This window comes from Cryptomeria japonica, chromosome 9, assembly GCF_030272615.1.
Source record: "Cryptomeria japonica chromosome 9, Sugi_1.0, whole genome shotgun sequence".
NCBI classification, from domain to species: Eukaryota; Viridiplantae; Streptophyta; class Pinopsida; order Cupressales; family Cupressaceae; genus Cryptomeria; species Cryptomeria japonica.
The window spans coordinates 730,262,737-730,290,193 of NC_081413.1; the positions used below are offsets into that span (position 1 = coordinate 730,262,737).

The window sequence follows — 27,457 nt, forward strand, 5'->3', positions numbered from 1 at the left end:
AGTTGTTTGCCTTCTTTAGGAAGTTTGCTTTTGGTGTGCACTTTAGTTTAGTTTGCCTTGGGTCAGTCCGTCGGTCGTTTGCTTTAGTTTAGGTGTCTTGAGTGGGAGCCTCCATCTTGTGAGAAAGGCGTTTGTGTTGTTGCTCACACACTGGCTACATCCTGGATCTTATGTTAGACTCATTTCTTAGATATCTATTCGTGAAGTGCTCAGAATCCGAGGTTGTTCCTCTCCAGCTTTATCATCTGATGAGGACCTGTACTTGACCCGGAAGGGAATCATTTTTTGTGTCTTGATGCTGACATCTGTTGATTACTATATCTTCACACATTAATAGACTCCGAGTCGTTATGGTTTTCAAGCAAAGCTGTGATTGGTGAAAAATCTAAAATTTGACTTCAGTGCCACCGCAATCCTCAAACCCTAGTAAGCTTCACTGCTTACGAGCCAAAGGAATTGACGGAATGAAAAAGCAATATCAAAGGGAAAAAATGAACAGAAAAATGAAATGAAATGAAATATCAAAATTGGCTAAGGGGAATGTGCGAGTAACTCCATCGGGGCTATAGACGCCTGGCTGGCAATGGAGCAATGTTCGTGAGCTTGCGGCGATAACCTCGCCAGGACTATGGACGTTTGGCTGGCAGCGAGGCTCTATCCAGGATGCTTTTGAGGTTCAGATAAACTATGTAGCCGATCATAGGGGAACCTGAAGGTCATAATTGTCTTGTCGAGAGGAATGAATACACTTGCACACACCTGGGTAATCAAAGACTAAGTGTCTGGATCTGGTTAGGGATTCTTCTTCTTCTTTGAGTACATTTTCTAATCTCTTGATGAGCTAGGTTGAATTTTCCGGAGGTTCTAGGTGTCGATTGAGTCTTTATCTTTGAAATGTTGAGGAACATTTATTCAAGGTGGCGCTAGATGTTGTGACCATTTCACACATCGCCCCATTGCAAATAGGGACCCCTGCTTTTTGCTTTCTAGGGTTTGTTTTCCAGGTCTTTTAGGGTTTTGTTTGTTAGCCTTTAGCTTTCGAGTATCGCCAAGGGGATCACCTGGATAGCAGGTCCTGCTTGAGTGATGTCCTGATCCTGAAATTTGGCTAAGTCTGGAATGTCTTGATCCTGAAATTTGACTAAGTCTGGAAAACTGAAAATCTTCCAAAAACTAGATTTTGCAATATAGCTCTTGGAGGTCTGAAACCACTCTCAAACATCCTGAAAGTATATATGGAATATAACTTAAAGTATAAGTCTTTCTTATACTTAAATGTTATATTCCATAAAATTATTCTGACGAAGAGTTCAAAAAGTCAAATTTCGCTCCTGACCCTTCCTGAGGGTCCAAAGCGAATCTCGCCCCTGACCCTTCCAAAGGGTCCAGGGCGAAAATCAATCTAGGACTCATTTCTTGCCTTATTTGACCAAATTTTGACTTGCAAGGCATTTTGAAGGGAAAGTTGGAAATGTTTGAAAACCTTGAAAAAATGATGGATTTTGGCCAAGATTAGGAATTTCGCTCTTGACCCTTGCTAAGGGTCCAGAGAGAAATTCATTATAAACTTCATTTGCCACCTTGTTTGAGCTTGAAACCTTGTTCCTGGCCTTGAAAATGATCTTACCTCGCCCTGTGAAGTGGTTTGAAACTAAGAAATTGAATAGTTTAGCCTGGAATGAAGATTTCGCTCCTGACCCTTGCTGAGGGTCCAAGGCGAAAATTTTGTATGACCTATTTTTCACTAATTTTGGCTAACTTGTTTTGTGCAGGGTCTCCCAGAAGGAAGATTGGACGTCACTTGATGCAATTGAGGGTTTGAAAGCATGGAAATTGATGAATTTTGGGCAACAAAGGTAAAATCGCTCCTGACCCTTGCTGAAGGTCCAGAGCGAAATTTTGAATAGCTCTCATCTTGCAATGAAAAAAGTCAAGTTTTGGACATAGATGAAACGAGGACATCTCCCTTTACCCACCTGAGAAAGTGTTAACTTGAAAACATGAAGGATTTTGTTGAAAACTTAAAATTCGCTCTTGACCCTTGCTGAGGGCCCAGGGTGAAAATCTTGTGGGAGATGTTTTTTGCTTAGTCTTGGTTGAATTGGAATGTCAAAGAGGTTTCAAGATGAAAAATGAAACATTTTTGAGTCTAGATTGCAAAATTTGCTCCTGACCCTTGCTGAGGGTCCAGGGCGAAAAACTTGGAAGGAGGCTTTTCTGGCTTGGTTTGATTGAAATGAAGTATCAAAGGCATATTGAAAAGAGAAATGAACATGGTCTTGCGTAGTGAAGGAGTTTCAAGTTTGAAAAATAAAGATTTTTAGTCAAAATTGCAAAAAATCGCTCCTGACCCTTGCTGAGGGCCCAGGGCGAAAGGTTCAAAATCAACCTATTTCCTTTGAGTTTTGGCTAAGGCAAGGATGCACTAGGGTAAAAATGGCCTTCAAAAACATGATGAATAAGGATTTGCTTCCAAAACTTGGTGATTCTAAGCCAGGGAAGAAAAATCGCTCCTGACCCTTGCTAAGGGTCTAGGGCGAAAATTTGAAAATCCCCTATTTTGCCTTGGAGGAACGAACCAAGCTTGGATGGAGTGGAAGAAGAAGACCTTTGCCTAGCCTTGAAGGGTGGATTGAAGAAAAGTTGATGAAGGAGTAAGCACAAATTTGAAAAATCGCTCCTGACCCTTGTTGAGGGTCTAGGGCGAAAAAATCCTAAATGCACTTTTCTTCCAAAATTCAAGTAAAATTAAACCCAAGCTCCAGTGAAAGATGACATTTAGAATGCCTAGGTGAAGTTTTGGATTTGTAAAAATGGGGTATTCAAGGCCTAAATTGAAAAATCGCTCCTGACCCTTGCTAAGGGTCCAGGGCGAAATTATTGTCAATCTTCATTGAGGCCTTGATCAATCATTGATGTTCCTCAAATCCCCCAAAATTGCTAACTTCGAAGCCTTTGGAAAGGATAAATTAAATTCGCATTTATTAAGGCATTGACAATTTAATAAATTAATTTTTAGGCCTTGAAATAAATAAAAAATTCCCCTTGGAGGCATTGAAATTAATTTTGAAAATGAAAAAATTAAGTTGGGCGCTCAATATTTGTTATTTGCCTTTATTTGTCAAGTCGGCCTTCTTCTTAGTGGTTTTTATTTTATTTTAAGGCTTATTTGCTAGGTCGGCCTCATGGTTGATTAGGGTGAGCGCTCTATATAATGGGGGAGTATTGCTTCAAGTTTCAAATCATTCATTCATCCTTCTAAGTGCGAAATTGAGGAGCAATTTGAGGAGCGAAATCCAGCAAAGTGGAGGCAAAATTTTGCTAAGTGTTGGAGGCTAAAGAAGGAGAAGCTCTTTTGGAGGCTCTTTTGGAGGCTAATGGAGGCGTAATTCATCCAAAGGGAAGACCACAATTCAACCCTTGTCCAGCAAAATCCGGTCTTCTTTCATCATTTTCCAAGGTTGTACAGTTAGGCTTTCAAAAGAGGAGGTATGAAGAATTTTTTGAAGTTCTTATTCAAGACTTATTGTGATCTCATTGCAATTTTGTAAAATCTAAGTCTTGAAAATCCAATTTCCATTCATAATTAGTTTGAAAATGTATAATTCTTGATTTATTATGCCTTTTTCAAATTAATATCTTAAGTTATGCCCTTGAAAGGTCTTAAATTTCATGCTTTAAGGTTTGATGCTCAAAGACTAACTTTAAATCTTGTGTAGGCATCAAATGGCGGCCCCGGAGTCGGAAGATCAACTACTTGGAGGACCCTCATCAAAGAAAATCAAGCCAGATCAAGGACGGTCTCCTCCAAGAAGATCGAGCAAGGATAAGGGCGACCTCTTCCAATCCAGCATTCCAAGGCGAGGTACATCATCATCCTGCACATCAAAGACAAAATAAGTCGGAGCAAGGGTTCGTTGAAGAAGCAAATAGTTTCAGAAGAGTTAATTAAAGCTAGCTTCTGAGCATCACCAAATCGGATATCTACCAATTTCCAAGTGTTAGATAAGGTGGCATCCTAGTCATCACTCCTCCAGCCGGATTGGTCCACCTCAGCATGTCCAGATTCAATGTACCTGACTCATTAAAGGTGGCACAAACTTCGATGTACCTACCGCAGCTATCCATTGGTCGAATTTTCCAGAGAAGACATGTCCAATTAATACAATTATTTCATTGGTCAGAATTGAGTTTGTTGTAACAAACCCTAATTAGGGTTTTTATTGTAGAATCTTGGCCGTTGATCTCAGATTGATCTTAGCCATTGAATTGTATTAAGGGCACTATATAAGCCCCGACTCTTCATTTGTAATAGAGGATAGAAGAGAGTTAGTGAATAGAAAATAGTTAGTCAATAGTTAGAAGGTGAGTAGTGTTGACGTGTTTTTTAGGACAGCGTCGAACACAGAATAAAGTTGCCTAACGGTTACTTTACTCTCTCTTGATCAAAGTACGATTGCATGCTAAGATTGCAAGAAGTTCAAACAATCGACTCCAAGTTTCCTTCGATGCGTGGACGTGACTCAGTTAGTTGATGTGATTGCTGGTAATCCAAGGGGCCTTACGTGTGCATCGTTCTTTCACTTCTTTGCTGTGGCTGGAACTCCATCATCGGATATGGCAATTCTGCGATGCTGCTGCTTCGAATGAAATAAAATGAACTGAAAGTAAAAGGGAAAGGGTTCAGAAGGATCTAAATCTATTCCTAAGGGCAGTGATAACAATGAATAGTGCTCTGGTGGACAAATTCCAAATAAACCAAGCTTTGCTTCGCCAAGATCAACTACAACTTCGCAAGAACCGGTGCAATCTTCTGGGGATGCTAGAGGATTTTCAAATCGAGAAAGTACATTTGAATACCCAAAAACGGCGCAATCCAAACGACTATCCACAATCGAACTCAACACAAATTTAGGGGGCTCAGACTAGCTTTACACTGCAACTTACAATCAGCAAGATGCAAAAAGTATGAACCATGGAAATTCATCAGACACCATTACATTCTCCATTGAAATCAAAGCACTTTACTATTTCTAATCTAAGCGAGGAAGGTGAAACCATGTAAGCTTTGAAAAAATAATTGAAGTGGATACCATCAGAGAACAATGTTTCACTATTATTTTCTCAAAAAACTTATCGCAACAATTTCATACAAAGCTCCCTCCCTTACAAATGAGGGGGGTCACCCCTTATATAGGCTTCAAGCCCTGGCTACATGCAAAACCCTAATTAGGGTTTGCCCAAAAGATTCTCCACACATGATGCAACAAGGTGGGAATCTCCAATTAATAACCCATCATGCCCATATACAATTAATTCAAAAGTACCCAAAATAGCATCCACTGCGCATTAAATGCACCACCTCCTTCAAATTCGTCCAACATGCGTTGAATATTCATCCATGCAAAAATAACCCCATTATGTCATAAATGATCCATCATTTCCACATGCGGCGATTACATGCAAAAGGAATCTGCCATAAATTCAAAATGCAATGACCGGGTTGCCATTTGGTCAAATATTCTGGTAATGAATGCGCCACTCTACTGCCATGTGTTCAATAGATCCTCGCCATGCAAGTGGACCTCGTCGTCGTATATCCGCTCCTGCACATCTGGAATTGTTGGAGAGGGAAAATTCGATTCAAGAAGAATTTTCTTGAATTCTCTTCAGCTTTCCTTGATCAGAGAAGGTTTTTCATCAATTCTGCACATTTCCTATTTTTTAGGAAAATTTCCAAATTAGGGTTCCACTGTCCAGGAGAGAGAAAATTCTCTTACAAATCCAAATCTGTAAAACTTTTGAAATTTGGATGTGATTTGATGCCCGAGCATGGATTTTTCAAATTATTTTCCCAAGAGGGGAAATTTCTTGTTCAGTTCATCTCTGATTCCTTCCTTGCCTTAGAAATTTTATGTTCAATTCATCCTTGGGTGTATTTCTTCCTTGCCTTAGAAATTTTATGATTTCCAAGAACTAAGTCCTGAAGGAAGAAATTTCAAACACTTGGTCAATTTTTTTTTACCTTTCCTGGAATTTTGTCCTGAAGGAGGGAATTTCCGACACTTAGCCAAATTTTCACCTTTCTTGGAATTTCTTCTTCTTGGGTGCAATTCTTCCTGAATAAAGGAATTCATATCTTTGTGCGCTGTTCATTCTGGCGCCCTCCACAAGGCCGGGGCAGAAATTCCTCCTGAGGAAGGAATTCATTGTTTTGTGAATTGTCCATGTCTCCTTTTCAACATCCCTATTTTTTAGGGATCCTCCTAAAATTTAGGAGCCAGGTTCATTGGATGAAGAATTTCATCCCGATTCGGAATCTATAAAAATTTCCATATTTGGCCGGGAAAAAATAGCATAACTGAAAATTCGCACGAGGGGAATTCTACTTTTATTCCTCATTGACTCCTTGGATTCCGTGTCTTAGGCAAAATTTCAATTTTTTTTTTATCTCAGGTGAAATTTAACCACGCCAAGGATTCATGAATTTTCCACTTGTGAATGCCTTCATGGATTCAGCGCCCCAGACCAGACCTGGGCGCATTTTGGAGATGTCCATGGAGAGGCGGAAAATTGCACTTGTGAATTACTTCTTGGTTTTAGCTCCCTAGCCCATACCTGGGCGCATTTTGGAGATGTCCATGGAGAGGCGGAAAATTGCACTTGTGAATTACTTCTTGGTTTTAGCGCCCTAGCCCATACTTGGGCGCATTTTGGAGATGTCCATGGAGAGATGGATTTTTCCACTATTTCAGGCTCTTCGTCAGGATATATATATGAAATATAACATTTAAAGTATAAGTGGCATCTTCAATATGTCCTTTTCCTTTCTTATACTTTAAGTTATATTTCATATATACTTTCAGGATGTTTGAGAGTGGTTTCAGGTCCATAGGAATCATAATGCAAATTCTGGATTTTGGAAGATATTCCAAATTTCCAGACTTAGTCAAATTTCAGGCCATTTTTAGATCAAGATGACATTGGTGGATTGATGTGAATTTCTGGACTTGGATGATCATGCTTGCTTTCCTCTTCTGGAATAGGAGATCCAAACTTAGCCAAATTTTGACCACTGTCTGTGCTGAGATGCCACTTTGGGATTTTGAAGGTGGATTTTCCAGACTTGGAACAATTTTGTGCCTTCCACTTCAGGGATGATTCTCATACTTCGCCATTTTAGACCCCTACCTGTTTGCTTTCAACTTTCGAAAAAATCCCTAAAAAATAGGGACTTTCTAAAAATAGAAAGTTGCTCCGTTTGGGCTCAAATTTTACTGGGAGGTCCCTTGAAGGGTCCTGATTCCAGTCGTATGTTCAGTTTTCCTAAAACCCTAACAGAAACCCCTAAAATCTAGGATAAAAGGCATAAACCCAAAAACGAGACAAAACAAGCCCTAGGCTTAGTCGAATTTGCTCAAACGAAAGGCATACTTGACCAATATGACTCCCAAACACTTTCAAAGCAGATAGGCTGACGAAATTGTTGCGAAAAGACCACAAAACGCAAGCCAAAAAAACCAGGAGGGCCTAAAAAGAAGGGGGCCCCCATTTGCAATGGGGCGATGTGTGAAAACGTCACAACAAGTAGTCAGTTGATAGAATAGCAATTAGAGTAGAATAGGAGGACAAGGCAAGAAATTGTTGCCATTGATTGTAAATAAACTCCATTTTCATTGAAGTAATGGTGAAGTGTGTTGTTTCTTGCAATATGCATGGTTTCTTGTTGAATCTTTAATTCTAGATGGTAGATGATTAGATCGAATGAAGGAAATTGTTGAATGCACCTGTGTGGAATCCGTCTAATCCAAACCACTAGCCTCTTGCTGATGGTAAGTGCGCCTTGCGTGGTCAACTGGAATAAAATGAGCTTAATCTTAAGTCGTTACACGTCTATTGTTTCATGCATTATCTTGAATGGTGATCAGTGTCAGATGGTGTACGATTTGAACATATTGAAAGTATCCCTTAGAAGATCGCACTGAGTTGGTGTTGAATTGTTCAGCCTGATGGTGAGACCCAGCCCAGTAGGACTCCACCTAGTCATTCATCCATCTTCTCGCATTCTAGGTAGTAGAGTAGACTTCTTGAACCTTGCATCTTTTGCCATTTGTTTGTCTTCCAGTTAGTAAATAGGACTCGTGATTCCAGCAAATCAGACGTTCAGTCATCAAGTGTAAGTCTCCTTGTGATTCCAGCAAATCACATCATACCACTGGTGCTTATCCACACGTAGAGATCCTACAACGAAGAACCTTGAAGCCATCCTGATTGATCCTTTTCGCGACATCTTCAGCATTCGGAGGCTTTATTCAAGAGAGGATAAGGTACCATTTGGGTATTTTATTCTGTGTTTGGCTGTGTACAAAATACACATCAACACACACCAAATGGCATCATTTAATAGCTCAACAATCCTCCTAAACTCCACGCCTAGATGAGAAAGGGCAAAACGATTTAGGAGAGTGGAGTTTGTTGAAGATTTAATCCCTCAAAAAATGGCATTTATGAAAAACGTGGTTGCTGATTTAGGGCGAAAAACCAGTCAATGCAACCTCCATTTGGTGTGAAAGATGTCTATGAATGCATGAAAATAGGATGCAAACCAAAACGCCTCCTTCCTCCAACGATTTCTCCACAAAATTTGCCTTGAAATGGTCAAAAATCGTTTTTCATTGCATTTCGGGTTTTTTGAAGCAAACTACAAGTTCGAATTTGCATAAGAGAATGCAAATTGGGTTTTTCGGAGAAGAATACAAGTTTGAATTTCACTTTATCCACTTGCAAGGGAAAATCGGGATTTTTTAGACAAATGACAAGTTTTATTTTTTACTTTTTCACTTGCCAAGCCAAAATCGGTTTTTTTTGGACAAATGACAAGTTTAAAAATTGTCAAAAATGCACTTGCAAGGCAAAATCGGGTTTTTTGGAGCAAACTGCAAGTTTTAATTACTTGTAAAAGGGAAATAAAATCCCTACAACAAGTTAAAAATACTTGCACATATGTAATGGGGATTTAAAATCCCTATTACATGCAAAAACCATTAAAGTAGGGGTTTTTTGACCAAACTGCAAGTTTACTTGTAATTGAGCCAAAAAAACCCTATTTTAACTAAACAAGACCAAAAAACAATAAAAAAGACAAAAACAAGAAAGGGAAATTTAAAACAAATTGCAAGTAACATCTTTTAATAAAAATGCACATGTAATAAGCTAAAAATTCCCCTACAACAACCAAAACAATGAATATCATTAAAACTTGCAGTTTGAAGAAAATTTTCCACGTGCAGTCGGGGTTTTAAAACCCGAAATTGAAGGAAAGACATAGCAAACGAACCCAGAATTTGATGAAATTCGAAACGCAGTTCGAGGATAGACCGAGGATTAAGCCAGTCCAAGGGTTTGTCAAAATTTTCCCTCGAGAAGCATGCCATAGAGTAAATTTTTTCATTTTTCACAAAAATTTTAACCTAGTGGTCCTTCATTTTTGGAAACAAAAATGAGGACAACACTATACATATATATTAATTCTGAAACATATAATATATCAAAATGCAATATGTAAGACAAGAGTGATGGGATGAAATTAACAACTTATTTAAATCTGCATTAGAAAAATCTTGCTTTCTCTTATATGGATTGAGGGAATTATGCAAAGATTGATCTCTACCATATGCTGATCTGCAATTGTGGGATTTGCTCTACTCTTCCTGATATGTCAATGTATATAATGCTGCAAGTTATCTCTCAACTGCTTCAAGCCGTTTCTCATATAGCAATAATAATGTGCTGATAGTCTTTCTCCTATTGCTTATAGTGATAAATGGAATGATTGCTGTTTCTGATTTAACCTTTGGAAGTAAGCAAATGTTGGTGCTGTCTCTGAATGTCACTTAAAATATATGCAATCTGTTTTGATGCCAAAAGGCTATGCTCAATTGATCAGATCCAATACTGGATGTAAATATAAAATGAAGACAAAATCCGATGATGATAAGTGAAGTGGTATCGATCCTCTTATGTAGTCATGATACTGAAGGGTTGCATCTCCTACTTTGAAAAGGACACATCATTATCCTTTCTTAATTGCACCCGTTCACTATTCAAGGACATTGGTTACTTATACAAATCGTGCCTTTATTCTTAATCGCTGTCTTGCATCACTAACTGTAATCGTTGCATTACTTGTAATTTAGTCAACTTGACCCATGGGCGGCAATAGGAATGGATAGCATGCTTCTTCATGATGAATACAATCATTCTTGGCTGAAACTAATTAATCTTTCTTCCAAATTGATGATGATTACGATATTGATTGCCTTCATATATGGTCAATACAATAGATGGATATTGTGTTGATTATAGAGATCACTCTGAATATAAGGGTTCTCCTTGCTTAAGGTAATCCTGAATATCTATTACAATATGTATGTATCTGCATGGCATCGGTATTGTGATCTCTGATTATTGCTAGATCAAGGTTAATGCTTTAGTATGCATCATACTTCTATATCATTTTGTCTTGATGATGATTGGTATATCTTTATGATTGATACTTGGAATGCTAGCTAGGAAAATCATGAAGGCTTATCAATAAGATAATTTTCCTTGATAATACTTTTGTGTCACTGGTTTTATTGCAAAACTACCTATTTGAACTTCTAATTGCTATGTATAAATTGTCTACTAACTACTTGGGAGTGTTCAAGGTCTGCCACTCCTTGATCACATATATGTATATTGCTGGTTTGCTATTTGGTAAGGGATGGGGACATCACAACAACACATACTATTGTTGGTTGAAAATTTTGTACACCTGAGAAGATGTGCAAAATTGTGGTTTCAGCCACAGTGTGTGAGTATAAAACTCTCCTAATTTAGGGAAGGCTCCCCCTCTACTACTACTAACACTAATATAATTTGGGTGGGATAACATCTTATTCTCTTTCTTCAAAATAGACGATATTCTTTCTCTTATTTCAGAAAAGAATTTACAACAACAACGGTAAATACAAAAATGAAAATTTTTGTAGGATTTTTAGAACATAAAGGGAAGCAGAGTTTCCATGAAAGCACAAAGACTTTTGTCACTTCCTCGGGATGGGAAAATAGAAATGAAAGCACAAAGTCTTCAACACTTCTATTGTCCTATCAACTTTCTCAAAATGATAACAGTGTACAACACACTGCAGCTCAAAGTCTGTCTATATGATGCACTTCACCTTACATGCACAAGTCTAAAAAAAATAAAAGCAACACAAAGTCTACAAGTTATCTCCTTACTTGAGCTTTCTACACTAGCTTCAAATGTGATAAGCAACTCAAAGTTTGCAAGACCAAGTTTGAAAACCAAACCTATAACTCTAAATCAAAGAAACGAGACACGGACTCGGCTCGGACTCGGTAAGGCCGACTCGGACTCGGACTCGAGACTCGGCGGCAGACTTGGCTAGACTTGGGAAAGTGAAAAACTCAAGAAATTTAGAGATTTTTTAAGATTTAAAACTTGTTTCAGGCACCCTTTATTGAATACACCTTAAAGACACAATAACATCATCAAACTCGACTCATTTGATTACATACACAAGTATACATCATCAAACTCGACTCATTTGATTACATACACAAGTATACATCATTCACATAAGCATAAACGCAAATTGTAGCTGAAGGAAATAACAAACACAGATATATAAATATTGCAAATGTATACAATATTACAAAACTCATGGAATAAAAAATCCATGTCATCATATGATCATCATCAAATGTTTCATACAAATACCAAAGGTAAATACAACTACAAGCCTATGGCTCAAAGGAGTGTGAACCCTTCGGCCCCGGCCCCCTGCGAAGGCATCTAAGGTAGGTCCTGGATGATTCGACAGCCATAGCCGCTTCCCGTGACACCATGCCATGCTCACCAACATCAGGAACATCCGTGTCACTATCTGCCTCTGAATCTCCTGTCTGTGCTCGTGCTCTCCGCTCCTCCTCTGCCATGGCTACAGTCTCAGCCTCTATATCTACCTAGTCGATCCAATCAGTGTCAGACTCGGAGCTTAAATTTTCTCTACTTCTATCGACGCAGTTTCCCCCCATATTTTTCGACGGGGGTTTGGGGGCAGCGCCCCTTGTCGCGATACAAAGCGGGGTCGAGGGGCAGCGCCTCGTGAGGCCAAAAAAACTTATTATTTAATAAAGGTGTCGGGTGTTATTTTTCTATTGGCTGACATGTTGTAACCCTAATTTTTCTCATTCTCAGGCGAAGGTTGTAGTGAACAAAGATGATACCATTCATTTAAAAAAAACTTTTTAAAATTTATTTTTTTGTCATTTTACTAACCCAGCTAGTAGTTGAGTTTGGGGCTCGGGACTCGCCGAGTTTGGCGAGTTTGAGCCAGACTCGCCAACTCGGACTCGAATGAGTCCGAGTCCTAGAGACTTGGCGAGCATTTTAGGCGAGTTCGGGCGAGTCCCGTTTCTATGCTCTAAATACAATTAGCAACTCAAAGTCTATAGGGTTGAATTTAAACCCCTCTTGAACAATAGAACAAAAATCACAATCAATTCCAGAAAATGTCGTCACATAACAACTTGAATTGGCACAAAGTCTCAATTAAACTTACCTCTTTTATTGAAAGCAATTTGATTTACATCTAAAGGTCAAAGTCTTAGAGTGCACATGCAAACTAGCAGAATTTTGTTGCATTGCCAAAAGATAAAAATTACATAGAGCACCCTCGTCTATATATAGGAGAGGGTCTGAGAGCAAAATGTGGGAGAAGTCTAACCAACTGAGACTTATTCCACAAGTAACTAACTAACTAACTATGACATTCAAATTACAGTCTTATTGACTTTCGACTTGTAATTTGTTTACATGCAATTATAGGTTACAAGAATGCAAGTGATATGATCTCTCGCAATTACAATTTCTGACATTACATGTAATTTTTCAAAATGAAATTACAAATGCATAATTGAAACTAAGTGTCCAGAGACATGACTTTATCTATATCATCCTTTGGTTGATCTTCATGCTATTATAGAACACTCTGTAATTGAAGTACTCATGTTTGGGAATGGCATCTTGAACTGGAACAAGAACTTGCACCCTTGATGGTCTTTGTGTCCTTGGCCAGTGAACTTCAACCTTATCACATGCTTGGGGTAGTACCATTTCTTCAGGAGGCAAATTCTTCTCTTCGTTGTTTTCTTTCTCCATGCTTGATTCACTTTGTCACTGGATGACTTCATGAGGATTATTGACCCTTGTGCTGCCCCATGAATTACTGTTGTATCTCTTTTTCTTTTGTTCAGTGATGAAGACCGATAACACCTTATTCAAGATGAAATTGTTATAAAACAATGCCCATGCCTTGATTTGTTGGTTTGATAGATCATGTGTGCAAACAAGACTGACAAGGGAAGGGATAAATTGATGCAAAAATGGGCTCACAAGTGAATTTCAGGTTTTGAGGACTGCATTACATGTGCGGAAAAACAAGAGCGTTGACTTGCAATTGTGGAGAACGAACATGCAACTTCATATGTGTAATGGGAAAATACAAGTTTGCACTTGTAATTGGATCCTAGAGACTCATTTTTAAGTGTTTTTTGAGTGCATTTTGGACCAATTTCGGATATTGGGAGGTGGAATGCGAGAGCACTGTAGGGAAAAACTTTTACACTTCCACTTGTAATTGGGTCTTGAAGACCCAATTTCAAGTAAGCATTTTGATTGGGTATAAGCTTGCAATCTTGTGGGAAAGCCTTCATAATCTATCTTTAGAACATGGCAATTTTGTGGAGGCAAGCAAAGTTTTAAAACTTCTAAAATCACTTGCAATCGGGTCTCAGAGACCTGTTGATGTGTGTTTTATGCACATAACATTTCAGAATAAAATACCAAGGTAATTTACCCTCTCTTGAACAAAATCACCTCAGATGCTAAGGGTAAGATAAACTAAAATGATTCCAAGGTTTCTACATGTCAGGTCTTGACGAGTGGGTAACTCATTGGTCGATGTGAATTGCTGTGTTCACTTGGGGTCTTACACAAATGTTCGAATTATCTTCTTTGATCATGAAATATGTGGATTAGGTGTGTTGACAACTAAGGATTTAGCAATGTAGCTCCGGACTTAATTCTTACTAAAAAATGGGCAAAAGGAATAGGGTTCAGGAAATCTATTCTAAGCCTAGGAATGTAGGAAATGATGAAGAAATTTAGTGGAATCAAACTAGGCAAGGTCCCACAAACAGGTATTGACACAAGCTTAGTGCAATCATAATATTAGGAGTCCTCCTTATGCATGTAAACCAGATTAACAGAGACGCAGAGAAAGTAAACAATGATAAAATTCAAGATTTGCCAGATCTGGAATGAGTACAATGACAGAATAGGGTGAGAGGTGAACCTCACCGTAACTGTAAACACCAAATAGGGAGAGTCTTCACCTCCGAAATGGCGGATAACAAAACTCCAACAGGAATTCGCACAATAGAGAAAAGATACCAAAAATTCGCATACCTACAACAATGACTAACACGGCCATATATATGGGCTTCGGGAAACTTCCCGAAGGGTTACGAACGGGCCGACACAACCAACCAAAACTTGTCTAATCTAATTAAATAAAAGGGCCCGAAAGATTTGTTATTAAATTTGGGGCCTTACAACAAAATTACTAGATTTATTATTTAATTATATCGGGGACATCACACCATACGACGTACGATATAGCACCATTCCGTATGACGTAGGTCACCCGTACGACGTACCTAGTTCAATCAACCCGTACGACGTAGCTCATCCAACCATTCCGTACGACGTATGACATAAACTACATAGAGAAAAGGGTACGGTGTACGGTGAAACCGTATGACATTTATGGCACATGAGACATCGTACGACATACATGAAAGTCATGCAGACATCGTACATGAGGAATCGTACGGTATATAGGGATGCAATTAGGGAGAGGTCTTTCAACCACACTACAGGTATGACAGCCAAAGGCGGAGGCCGTACGACAACCAAGAGAAATCCGTACAGACCACAGGAGGAATACCGTACAATCAAGCAAGCAATATATCAAAAACTCGAAGGCATTAGCTTTGAGTTGGATGAAGGGAGTCTCAAGCCACACACCTATGCATCGTACAACCAAGAGAGAAGCACAAGTCTGTACAAAAGAACAAGTTAGAAAACACAATTCCCGTATGGGAGAATGCACCTTGATCAGAATTTTGACTTGGCAGGTACACTACAAGTTGGGGTTGTCCAATCGAAGTCGCTGTTTGTCGTTAGTATTCCCGAATATTACTTGATGTTTGCTTGTCGTCTGGAAGACGACTTTTTCTTTTGGGGGGGATGATGTTGCCGGCATGAATTGCCTATTGTTATGTTTGATAATATTTGTTATCCGACAAGGTATTAATTAATTGTATTGAGTGGGTTGTCAGTCTCGGGTGGTTATGTGTCGGTTGGTTAACGGTTGTGTACCTCTTGGCAACCGTTGGGTCCTTTAAATATGTCATGTACTGTCAAGGAAGGGGGATGGTATTGTCGGATCTAGTGTAATCCTTGGCCGACCATCTTTGGTTTCTTCTCTGTAATAATTGAATGTGCGAATAAAGATATATTTTCTGCCACGTCTGGTATGCATTGTCATGTACATTATTATTTCCTGTACTTAATTTACCAGTTGTACCAGAAAACAACCAACAATAGGAATACAATTTGTAGAGTGTGAATATTTGGGACAGTCAAGGTTTTTTTTTGTTTAAATTGGGGTAAATGCTTTTGACTAGAGCTATAAACTGATGAAGCATAGATGGGAGACCTCATCTCAACATGGATGCCTAGCAATAACAACCTAGTAGGGGAGGAACCTTGTTGGCAAAAACCACAATGTCATGATTTGACCATCACACTATACCATTGTTGGCAAGACACTTTAGCATTTATTGTTTATTGAATTCTTGTGCGAGCTAATATGCAATCCTTAAAAAGAGAATAATTAAACTCAAGACTGTTTACCCTTCTCTTCAATTTACCATATGCTATGCTGATGTAATTCATTGTATATGTGGCTGTTTGGTATCCATCTGCTATCCTTGATACTGCATTTACTGTGTTATTGTAAAATTAAAAACATATAATCTTGTAGTAGCATGGAATATCAGTATTATGCTTTGTAGTGCATGTGAAGTGCAATTTCGTATGAGCTCAATTTCATTGGTCTTTGCTTTAACTCTAATAATCAACTTCAATCTATATGATCTCTAATTTCAACCTCTTCACACCAGTCTGTAGATGCTTTCCTTGAAGAATTGGTTATAAGGAGGGAACTTGCAGACAATTTCTGCTTCTACCAGCCTAATTATGATAGTTTACAAGGTGCCTGGGAATGGGCTCGTAAGACCCTGACGGATCATGCATCTGATAAGCGAGAACATATATACACGTACGTGATTTTAATTTTTCATGTACAAATGATAAACATATTTGATTTGATCTTTTAACGAATTGTTAGGATGGTCAGTTTTAATTATAAAGCTCATTAAATCTTGTATTTGACAAATATGGAGAAAGATACCTACTATCACTTTTCCTGATGGGATTGTGATATTGTTGGGAGTGGCATTTGTTGGTACGAAGTTATGCTATCTGATAGACATGCCAGAAAAATATTGTTGTATTTAATATTGCTGTTTGTTTTTTTGACAGGAAAGAACAACTTGAAAAAGCAAAAACAGCTGATCTTGTAAGCTGGTCTAAATTTGGGTTGTTTGATCTGCAAATATGGTTTGCATGCTATAACTTATTTATAATGATTCTGAATATTTTATTCATCTGTCACTATGGCATCTTCCAGTACTTATTAAATGTTCAGAAGTTTACATATGTTCTTTTGCCATTTTGACGTTTAATTGGTGGTCAGACCATCTGAATTTGAAAATTTACAATAATGAAGCTAATTTGGCTACTGTGTTTGCAATGATCAGAGTTTGATCTTACATCTCCCAATGTTACTAGAGTCTCGGTTGAAGGGTTTAATAGCTAGCATGTTCATTGCTCAATGAAGAGTATTAATGCTTAGAATAGTTTATACAAATTTCTATAAATACATTTTTTGGGTTAGTCTCTGTATGTTCTAGTGTTCAGGCTATTTTCGTTTGAAGAGCAATTATTAGTAATGTCTTTTCATTTATTTGGAATCTATTTTAAACTTTTGTTTATGCAGCTATGGAATGCTTCTCAGTTGGAGATGGTTCATTATGGAAAAATGCATGGTTTCATGCGGTAAGTAATGTCTAGGTCATTGGTTTACTGAGATATCTTAGAAAATAATGAACAAAAAATTGTAGGTATGGCAAATTTCAGTTTATAACAAATTCAACCCACTGGCCATTCTTTTTTTGTGAAAAAATCTCTCAATATGTGAATTTTCTAGTTTATGATGATATAATGTATAGGAAAAGGAAAAAAGGGGATATTTTGTTTTGGTCTACAAGACTGCTATCAATAAACATGTGTGTGTATGTGTTGGAAAAGTTGACATGAATATGAGACTAATTCTACCTCAATGAACTTTTATTTCATTCCAAGCTTCATGAAATGTACCCCAAGGGTTTGCAGTACATATTAAAGATTTCTTTTGGAATCAACACCAGGTATGAGAAGCACATTTTCCACCAAAGCCTCTTGCATTTTTGGACTTGATCACAGCCGTTATTTTTCATGCCACTCAGATGGGGTGAACTACAATTTGAATAAAATACTGTAGAATATGAACTCCATTAGCCACAATGCAGTGAACAATGCCTTCATTTTTACAAAAAACTGAAAAAGACAAAAAAATGTATTTACTATTAATGTATGTATCATAGAAATGAGACTCGGACTTGAATGATGTAGGGACCAGAAGATGCCTTCATTTTTACAAAAAAGACAAAAAAATGTATTTGCTATTTGGTAAAGGATGGGGACATCACAGCAACACATACTATATTCTCAAAGATTCCTGCAAGTCTGCAAATATACTCTTGTTTTGATTATTTTCTCATAGGAAGGATGCATGCACAAAGGAGCATGCATCCTTCCTTTGAAGGCATCCAAGGTAGTTCCTAGATGATGTAGCAGCCATAATATTTTTTCAACTAGGAATATGCAAAGATTTGCAACAAGGGTTATGTATTTTGTAGATTTTTATGATCATGATTCGTCATTGGCATATTACTTGCTTAGACTTATAGTTTGGTGGGGGTTTGGGGGTAACACCAAAATGAGATTGAGGGTAGCACCCCTTATAGGGGGTCTGAGGGTGATAGAGAGAGAGGTATACATCTCAGGGGAAAGAGGAGAGAGTGAGTTAGAGAGAGGTAGAGAGAGGGGATAGAGGAAGAGTGGTAGGGAGATAGGTCTAGAGTTTAGGGGAGACAAAGTGAGTGAGATAGAGAGAGCGAGAGAATGCTAATAGGAGGCTGCTGATTACTGAAATTTGACCAAGTCTGAAAATTTATAAGATCTTATAAAACCTAGAATTTGCATTATAACTCCTAGAGATTTGAAACCACTCTTAAACATCCTGCCATTATGCTTAAAATGTTATATTTCATGTATATATTCTGATGAAGAGAATGAGACTGACTTGAAGACAAAGATGGGGAGTTTTAAATGTTATATTTCATGTATATTTTGGGGGCATGTCATAAACCAAAAAAGCATTGAAATTTTGAGGCTTAAAAAAAATTTGCCAAGTCTTAGGCCTAAATCATCAAGACTCTCCAAGTCTAGGTGAGTCCCAAGGCTCTGCAAGTCTAGCAAAAACTTAGTAGAGTTCGAGTCCAAGCCCGGGAAACTCACTAGCCATGCCTCGCCTTGTGACTTGTTCAGTACCCGTGAGTCTTGGCAAGTATCCTTTCTATGGTATGTATGCATCATAAAAATAGAAAACATTCTTTACCATATATGAGTGTTAAAATGAACTCCAAGTTCTAAAGAAAGTATTTAATACTAACAATGAAAATCCTAACTAAAAAGGGTAAGCCCAAAATGTGTACATCCTAGACAAGTCTGGAACATTGCGTCATGCAAATACAAATAACCATGTGAAACCAAGGAGATGAAACCAAGCTAAATGAGTTGATAGAGACTAGATCTTGAGATTAAAGTTCACTTGAACTTGTACCAAAACCAGGAACAAAAGAAAGAGTAACCATTTTGTCATTGATTGCCTTGCAGGGTCAATATAAAATTTGATAATATAAACAAGAGAATGACTTGGCCGAGTGCTTGGTTGGATAATCCTAAGAGAAAGCAAGGTAGTGTTGTGACATAATCACACATTGCCCCATTGCAAATGGGGACCCCCCACTTTTTGCTTAGCTTAGTTGTTTTGTTAGGTCATTTTAGTTTGGTAATAGTCTCCTAGTCATTAGCCTTTGCTTGTGAGAAGAAATAGGTTTTGTCAAGACAAGGTTGTGTTGATATGTTTTTTATCCACATGCGAACACAGAATAAAATACCCAAAAGTATCTTATCCTCTCTTGAATAAAGTTACTCAAATGCTGAAGATTAGCGTAAGGATCACTTGAGACAACTCCAAGGTTCTGGTATGTCGGGTCACGACGTGTGGATAAGCACAGTTGGTCATTGTAAATACAGTTTCATCAAGGGGCCTTTTACATAAGAAAAGATTTCACGAAGTACTTTGCGGATGATATGCGATGAAGCTCCTTCCTAATACTACTAAATGTTTGTCAAAAAAATGGCAAAAGATGAGGGTTTAGAGAGGTTCTAAGCTATCCTAGGAATGAATGGATGAGGACGACATTAGTGAAACTCTACTAGTCTTAGCTTCACCATACAAGAACAACTCCACCAAAACTAGTGCAATCTTCTAAGGATACTTTGAGATTTTTCAGATTGTTACTAAACATTAGACACCATCACTTGAATGCATACCTATGATTAAGTAACGAATTCAAGCACTTTTAATGATTCCAGTTGACCACACAAGGCGCACTTACAATCAGGAAGAGGCAAGTGGTATGGATTATGAGTTTCACAATACGTCAAGTACAACATTCCATCATTCAATCTAAACACTTAAACTAATATCAAAGATTGACTTGAGGATAAAGAACCATGCAAAAAGCTTCAAAGATTGAATAGAAACACCATAACTTCAATGTTTTATTAATCCAAAGGCCAAACAACAACAATTCTTCAAGTCCTCTTATCACTCTTGAATTCTATCTCTATTATCTAATCTCTTACTAACTTTCTTATCAAAATCCCTATTTCTCTATTTCTCTATTAACCTTTGCAAATGAAATGAGTGGAGTCTATATAATACTCCCAAATACAATGAAGGGCCGAGATCGAATTGTCATGTCCCCACTCTAGCTCAGTCTAGCAGAGACATGTGAGTCAGCTTATTATGGGGTCTTGTAGGCTGACAGGGTTGGACAGAGACCCGGTATGGTTATTCAGTGTTGGAGACTTGGTATTCTAGCAGTTATTGATCAGTTGGGAGACATTCCTTGTTTTTAGGAGGCAGTTCCTACTTTTTAGGAGGTTTGATCATGCCCAAGGTTGGGTCTCCATGAGATGCCTCTTTGGGTTCAGTTTCAGAGAGATTGGGCTTGTTTCCTAAATTTTAGGAGCATCCCTAGATTTTAGGGATGAGACTACCAGTGAATCCTTGATTTCCGACTTCAGTCACAGACAGGTGACAGGATGATTTTAGGGTTTGTAATGTCAGTTGGGCATTTTATGGCTATTTGGGTTATATTTTTAATATTTCCTAAGTTAGCGTTTAATAATTAAATAAGGCTAAGTTGTTAGCCATTTTGGAGTAATAAGGGGATTTTTGGCCTCATCTGGATGCGCACCCTATTGTGTGATAGCTCGTTGGAAAGATCTTGAAATTCTTTAAATCTTTCTCTTTGGTCTCAGGGCAATTCAGTGAGCGGATTTCTGTCTATGAGGAAAAAGGTCATTTTCTAGTAACATGACCACTTTAAAATAAGAAATTATAACATTTCCACTAGACCATGCCACTTGGAGACAATTAGGGTTCGATTTGCAATTGAGAGGGGTTATAAGGGGATAGGAGCTTCATTCTATCATCATCTTTTGCATATTTGACAACTTGTATGAATTTGCTCTGGAGAGCGATTTCTAGACTGGGACGCAGACCCCAGGATTAGGATTGGCTGGGACGTAGCCCTCAGCAATCTTTGGCACCGGACTTATAAGGCATTGTGTGTGGTGATTAAGGACAGAGGCATCAATTCTCAGTAGGGTTTCAGCGTGGCCTACCATCTTTCCAGTGGAGACGTGGTTCATTGCAGCTGGAGGAATGCCATTTGCAGCAAATACACCACGTGGCGTATAGGGTATTGCTTGTATTCACTTACAGTGTATGTGGGGTTGGAGAACATTCTTCATCTTCCAGTTTGACTTTGAATTTGTATGAGAGCTTGGGAAATACATTGGATTCATTGTTTGGCTTTGTAATTCAGACAAATCTGCCTGGTACGATTTGCAATAATTCTGACTTTTGCTGTATACCTCATTTATTTCAGTATTGCTTCATATTTGCTGTTATCTATTCCTTCCTATGCTATTAAACAATCAAAAACACAAAAACAAACAACCCTTTCTGCACTTCTGTCTAGTTCTGTAAGAAAAACTTAAATAAACAGGAAAACAAAATTAAAAATAAAAAAATTACAGCAGGTTAACAGCAAAGATCTATCAGGGATCTTTCACGAATGGGGATCAAGGGCCAAGATTTTGCCTCCTAAACCCTAATTAGGGTTTGGTACAAATGAAACCCTATCTAGATAGACATCATCATGGAAACAACCAATGAGAAAATAGCATGTGTTGACATAGAAATCAAGGAAGCATCTTCCAATGAGAAAATGAATTGCCAAGTAGGATCATAACAAATTGTCTTCTAGAATCTTGTTTCCTTTCTCACGTTCCTTTGTGGCATATTCAATGAATCTGGTCACTATGCCATTTGTCTCTGTTACTGGCATTTTAGGTAGAGACTTCAACTGTTCTTCCATGTGCATGACCTCATCGAAAGCTTTGACGTTGGCATTCTCCCATTCAGGTTCGAGTTCTTGAATCTTGCTGGCTAATACTACGTACTCAAGCATATCATCCAATTGTCCTTTGGTGATCATTCCATTAGTCCCATGGAAGATAACTTTTATTCTTTCCTCCAACTCTCTAGCTTCTATAATAGTCCTAGCATCAACCTTTCTTTCCAAAACAATTTGTGCTACTTCCACTATCATATCATGAATTCGGTGCATATCATCTTCAACTTGACTGCATCTGTTTCCAATCTCTTCAAAAGTGATCTTCTTTGTGCGAAGTAGACTGCTCCATTGTAGAAAACTGGGGGTAGATCCTTCCCTTCTTATCTTCTCTCTTGACAAAACTTCCCTGGGTGTTTTCCTTATATTTGCAGTACTGGAATGATGACATCTCTAGCATGAGAAAATGCTTCAAAGGCTTCTTTGAGGACATGAGTTCTCCCAAGAACCTTTATAACTCTATCGAGTGTCTTCATTATGGCTTTCATGAACTTGCTAACTCTAGTATATGAATCCTCTATCCATGCATCCATCAATTGTGAGGAGTTCCTCATTTTCTCCATATGATCAACTGATTCTGGAGGAAGCAAAGGTGGCGGTGTAGTTGCTGGACTCTGATGTCTCAATGGTTCTAGAAATTGTTGAACATAATTCCTCCACACACTTATCTCCTTTTCTAATCTTCTATTCTTTTCCTGTTATTAACTGCCTTCAACGAATTAGTAGCATCACCTATAGCTTGCTCAGAGGTGAGTGGACCCAAATCAATAGTCTCCATATCATACTCATCTGCTGTGATTTCACCTTCATACTTGTCAATCTTTGGAGTAGCTATTTGCAACTTCCTTGATCCCAAATCATCTCTAATCACGTTGGACATCTTTGTAGCTTTTTTCTTCTCGGTAGCCTCTCGAGCGTAGCTTAGAATGCTTGCTATGTTGTATGTTGGTTCTTCATCAATTACTATCACCTCTTGGGCTAGTCATTCCTTTAGCCATTTACAAACACAGGATCTTCCTTCTTGAATTTGTGTTTCTTCATGCATTTGCTCATCTCTAGGTGGTGAGGTAGTCTCATCGTTGCCCTCTTCTTCATCTCTTTCAATCTCTTGGGTGTGATGAGTGAGATCTTCCTGCCCCTATGATGATTTTTCCTTTCCTTTATCATTGTGAACTGTGGATTCCGTTGATTCATTAGCTCCTTGACTCAACTCCTTTTCTATCCTTTGTTCTTCATGTCTTTCTCCCTGATTTGATTCTTCTTCATGTCTAGAGGAAGGATGACTTGAATTTGATTTTTGTTTCTTCTTTGAGGGCTCTTTTTCTCCACGATCTTCCTTTCTTTTCGAACCTCTTGAGTGAGATGGTTGAGGTGCACTCCCACTTGTGCTTGCTTCACCTTCATCATTTGCTCTTTCTTCTGAGTGGAATGTCAGTGCTATATTCTGCTCTTTCAACTTTTGGTGCTGTATGTCTATCCATATGCGAGTGTATTCCAAAACTGGTTTCATCAACTCCTTAAATCAACAACCTCCATATCAACCCATTTAAATTTGATCTCTTTGTCTTCTTTGGCGTAGGTTGCTTGGAGATATTTGCCGCTGTCCCAAACTTGATTGGCAACATGGAACAACTTGCATTTCCTGATAAAATCGAGAGATAGCCTGGAATACATCTTCTTCACTTCCACATCATTTTGGACGTTCATCCAATAGTCCTCTAGCTGCCACTGGTGTCCGTATTTCTTTCCCAAAAATTCTTTTACATTATCATATGGATCAAAGCAATCTCTAGGCGTGAATGACTTGAGTGAATGGAGTGCTAACTCTCTCTCAACATCCTCAATTACATGAATGGAGGGGCATACTTCAATAGAATCTCCATGCGTGATAGGAAAAGAAACACTAGTCCCATGCTTATGCCTTGACATATGCTACCAATTGTCTCACCACCTCGAGCAACACCACTCTATTTGTTGGGTAGCGTGACAACATTTAGGGAGGAGAAGGACATCCTTGAACTCTGATATATGTGAATTTCGGGAAATAGATGAACCATGCACATTGTTGTTCTACCAATGCTTGTGCTTCTAAAGAAAGTCTTTGCTGCAATCCACCTCGAAGCGTCCTCGTGATATGCATAGTGAATGCATCATTCACTCTCCTATAGTGTTGTTTTGGTGGATGATTAATTTGCGGTTAACACTCATGCACCTTTATCTCTCCGGGTCTCCTTCCAACTATGCCCGTGTACATAAGTCCTGGATACTCATAATTTCTTGCAAGGGAGTATATGATGTAGGAGCTCATATAGAATATTCTGGTGCGCATTAGCCTCCTTAATTGTAGGTCAATGCTGTTGCTGATGAGCCTCACCCAATTAATTGCATTCTTGCCATGAGTGATAGTCTCAATGAAGTAGAACATCCAGTCCTCGAAATATGAAGCCCCAGGTGCACCAACCAATTGATCGAGTAGGGTGATGAAGCCTCTGGATTCGTCATGGAAGTCCACCCTATGTAGTTTGTCGGGCCATCTTCTTCTTCCACCTCTACTCTTCTTCAGCCAAAACTTGTCGATGATCTTTGCACAAGCATCTGGATCATCATCATAGGCGGACTTAGCTCCTTTCATGCTTATGTAGACCATGTCCTTAGGCTCAAGTAGATGAAATGTTTCGTTGATTTCTGTCTCTGAGAGATATGTGAGCATTGTTCCATCCTTCGCCACGATACTTCTTGAGGTAGAGTCATAATGTTGAGCACATTCCACAACTAGCTCGTAGCATTGCACTGCGGGAGGAAAGCCAACTGCATTTATGATCCCACTTTCAATCATCTTCTTAGCTGTAGTAGTAGGTTCACTTTTGTATGATGGGTGCTGGAACTTCTTGGTGTCGAACTTCTCGAGATTGGTGTTTCCTATTTTGCTCCAATGTGAAGTGATCCTGCTTTCGAATGCACCACTCTTCAAGTCTTCCTTGATGAGTGCATGACGGGAAATACTTTTGTTCGGTTCAGGAGCCGCCATCTTTCACCTATGAGAGATATATAAGTTAGAGTAGTGGTGAAACATTGATGTAACGAAGCCTATTTACTCAGCTATGAAATGAATCTTGCATCTTAATAAATATGAAATCAATTGCTAAATAAGATTGATTTACTCTTCTAGATGAATTAGGGAGGTCTAATTTGCCAAAACAAAATCAATTTCTGACCTTAATCAGACCTGTATCTGATTTTATATCAGTCTAAATGTGCGTTTACTTCTGATTTAAACTCAAAATATGATCACTGATATGATTGCTGATGTTTAAGGGTTCGTTGTCTCCTTGAATTCACCTTAATTCCTTGCTATTGAAGGATGAAATTCGCCCTTCAATCTGCCCAAATTCGCCCTTATAATGATGAAGTCGCTGCTCCTTTGGAGTGAGTTCGCTGTAGAATATGATGAATTCTCCTTCTTGCTGATAAAATTTACTGATCTGCTCTTGAAGTTTGCTAATTAGAGAGGTGAGATTGTTTTAATTGATGTTTGAAATGATTGTTTGCTCTCTCTCTTATCGGCGATTGGAGAAGGGTTGTGTCTTTTCCCATTATAGGCTAACATTAAATTAAATTAAAACAATAACTTTCATTAAGCTGGCTGACTTCTCCTCCTCTTGTTTGAATTTTGAATTTTTTTAAGAGGTGCCAAAACAATGTTTAATTAATTTTTGAAGTGCCTTAGAACATTAAGCAAATTTGCTCATATACCCTCATTCTTGAAGTTTGCTCATGTAGATTAATTCTTGAAGTTCATTCATCCTCAAATGTGAAATTCGCTCATGTACCTTAAGTTTTGAAGTTCATTTATATGCATCATTTCTTGAAGTTCGCTCATGGGGTTCAATCCTTGAAGTTCTCTCATCTCCCTCAAGTCATGAAGTTCGCTGAGGTAGTCCAATTTATGAAGCTTGCTCATGTGGGCTGCTTTGTGAAGTTTGTTTCCAATTGAATCAACTCAAGACAAACACTTTCAAATCTCCTTCGCTCTTCCATCATGAATCTCACTCATCCACCTCAAGTGATGAAGTTCGCTCATATAGCTTAGGTTGTGAAGTTCGCTCATGTAGCTGGATCCTTGAAGTTCGCTCACATGTCTTCATTCTTGAAGTTCGCTTCTCTTACCAAGCACATGAAGTTAGATCCTATCATCCAGCACATGAAGCAACACTCGAACTTCGCCTTTTGTTCTTTCTCTTGAAACCACTCTTTCCTTAGTTTGTGAAATCCACTTCTATGTTGCTAAAGGTGAAATTCGCTCATCTCCCTCAAATTGTGAAGTTCGCTCATCTCCTCCAACTTGTGAAGTTCGCTCATATACCATCAAACATGAAGTTCGCTTCTCTTTCTCAATTTGAAATCATTCTCTTCTAAACATGTTGAGGCATCAAATCAACTTCAAGGAAATGATCTTTCTTGTTGTAGGTAAATGAAACAAATTTGCTCTTATCCTTCAACTCATGAAGTTCGCTCATCCTCTTGAGAACATGAAGTTCGCTCATGTACCCCCAAACATGAAGTTCGCTCATCTAGGTTGAAACATGAAGTTCTCTCATGTACCCTCAAACATGAAGCAAAACCTATTGAAGACTTGGAGATGAAGTAGATTTGTAAAATGAGCTTATCTTCAATCCTTAGACTCTCATTCAAACACTCAAACTCATATTCCCACATATACTTAAACAAGGCTCTCAAGGGAAAATTCGCTTTCCTACCTCTCAACATGAAGTTCGCTAGTGTAGCCTAATTCTTGAAGTTCGCTCCCCTCTAGCCAAACTTGAAGTGCGCTCACTTAAGCTTGAACATGAAGTTAAGGTTTTGGGGGCTTGGAGAATGAGGTGAATTGAAATCGAATATTGCCTATTTGCTCATCACCTTCTTTGATTTTCTCCATTCAAACTTACAAGATAGGGTTTCTTGAAACAACTTCAGTTGAGCCCATGATTGATTCACATGACATCTAGACCCTATGAACTTACTCATTTCACTTGCGAGAAGGGGAGAGATTAGATTAAGAGGCTAGGACTTGAAAAAAGGGGGGGTCCCCATCTTGATGGGGCGATGTGTGAGATGGTCACAACAAGTTGATGAGGTATGTGATGTCAATCATATAAATGTTGTCAATGATGCTAAGTTTGCTTGGTCGTTAATGTTGTCTTGTGATTGTCAAAAGGTTGTCAAAGTTGTGGATGATGCTAGGGTGTAGGTTTCATTAGGTTGGTGACTGAGTAGATAGTGGCCAACTTGCTTGTAGTTCTGTCAAGAACTACAAGCAAATCAC

The 27,457-nt window shown here is 38.4% G+C and overlaps 1 protein-coding gene across 5 annotated transcripts in view; it reads left to right on the forward strand.

Moving 5' to 3' along the window:
- LOC131038669 (deoxyribodipyrimidine photo-lyase) overlaps positions 1 to 27,457 on the forward strand; it is a 218,170-nt gene that overhangs the window by 97,142 nt on the left and 93,571 nt on the right. For 3 of the 5 annotated variants that reach the window (XM_059211007.1, XM_057971171.2, XM_057971170.2), the window contains exons 4-6: positions 16,318 to 16,475; positions 16,739 to 16,775; positions 17,256 to 17,314. In XM_059211007.1, coding sequence (XP_059066990.1) covers positions 16,318 to 16,475; positions 16,739 to 16,775; positions 17,256 to 17,314 — 254 coding nt within the window. Of the gene's footprint in view, positions 1 to 16,317; positions 16,476 to 16,738; positions 16,817 to 17,255; positions 17,315 to 27,457 lie in introns of all 5 variants that reach the window. The other 2 variants (XR_009104532.2, XR_009104531.2) reach the window with 1 other exon arrangement.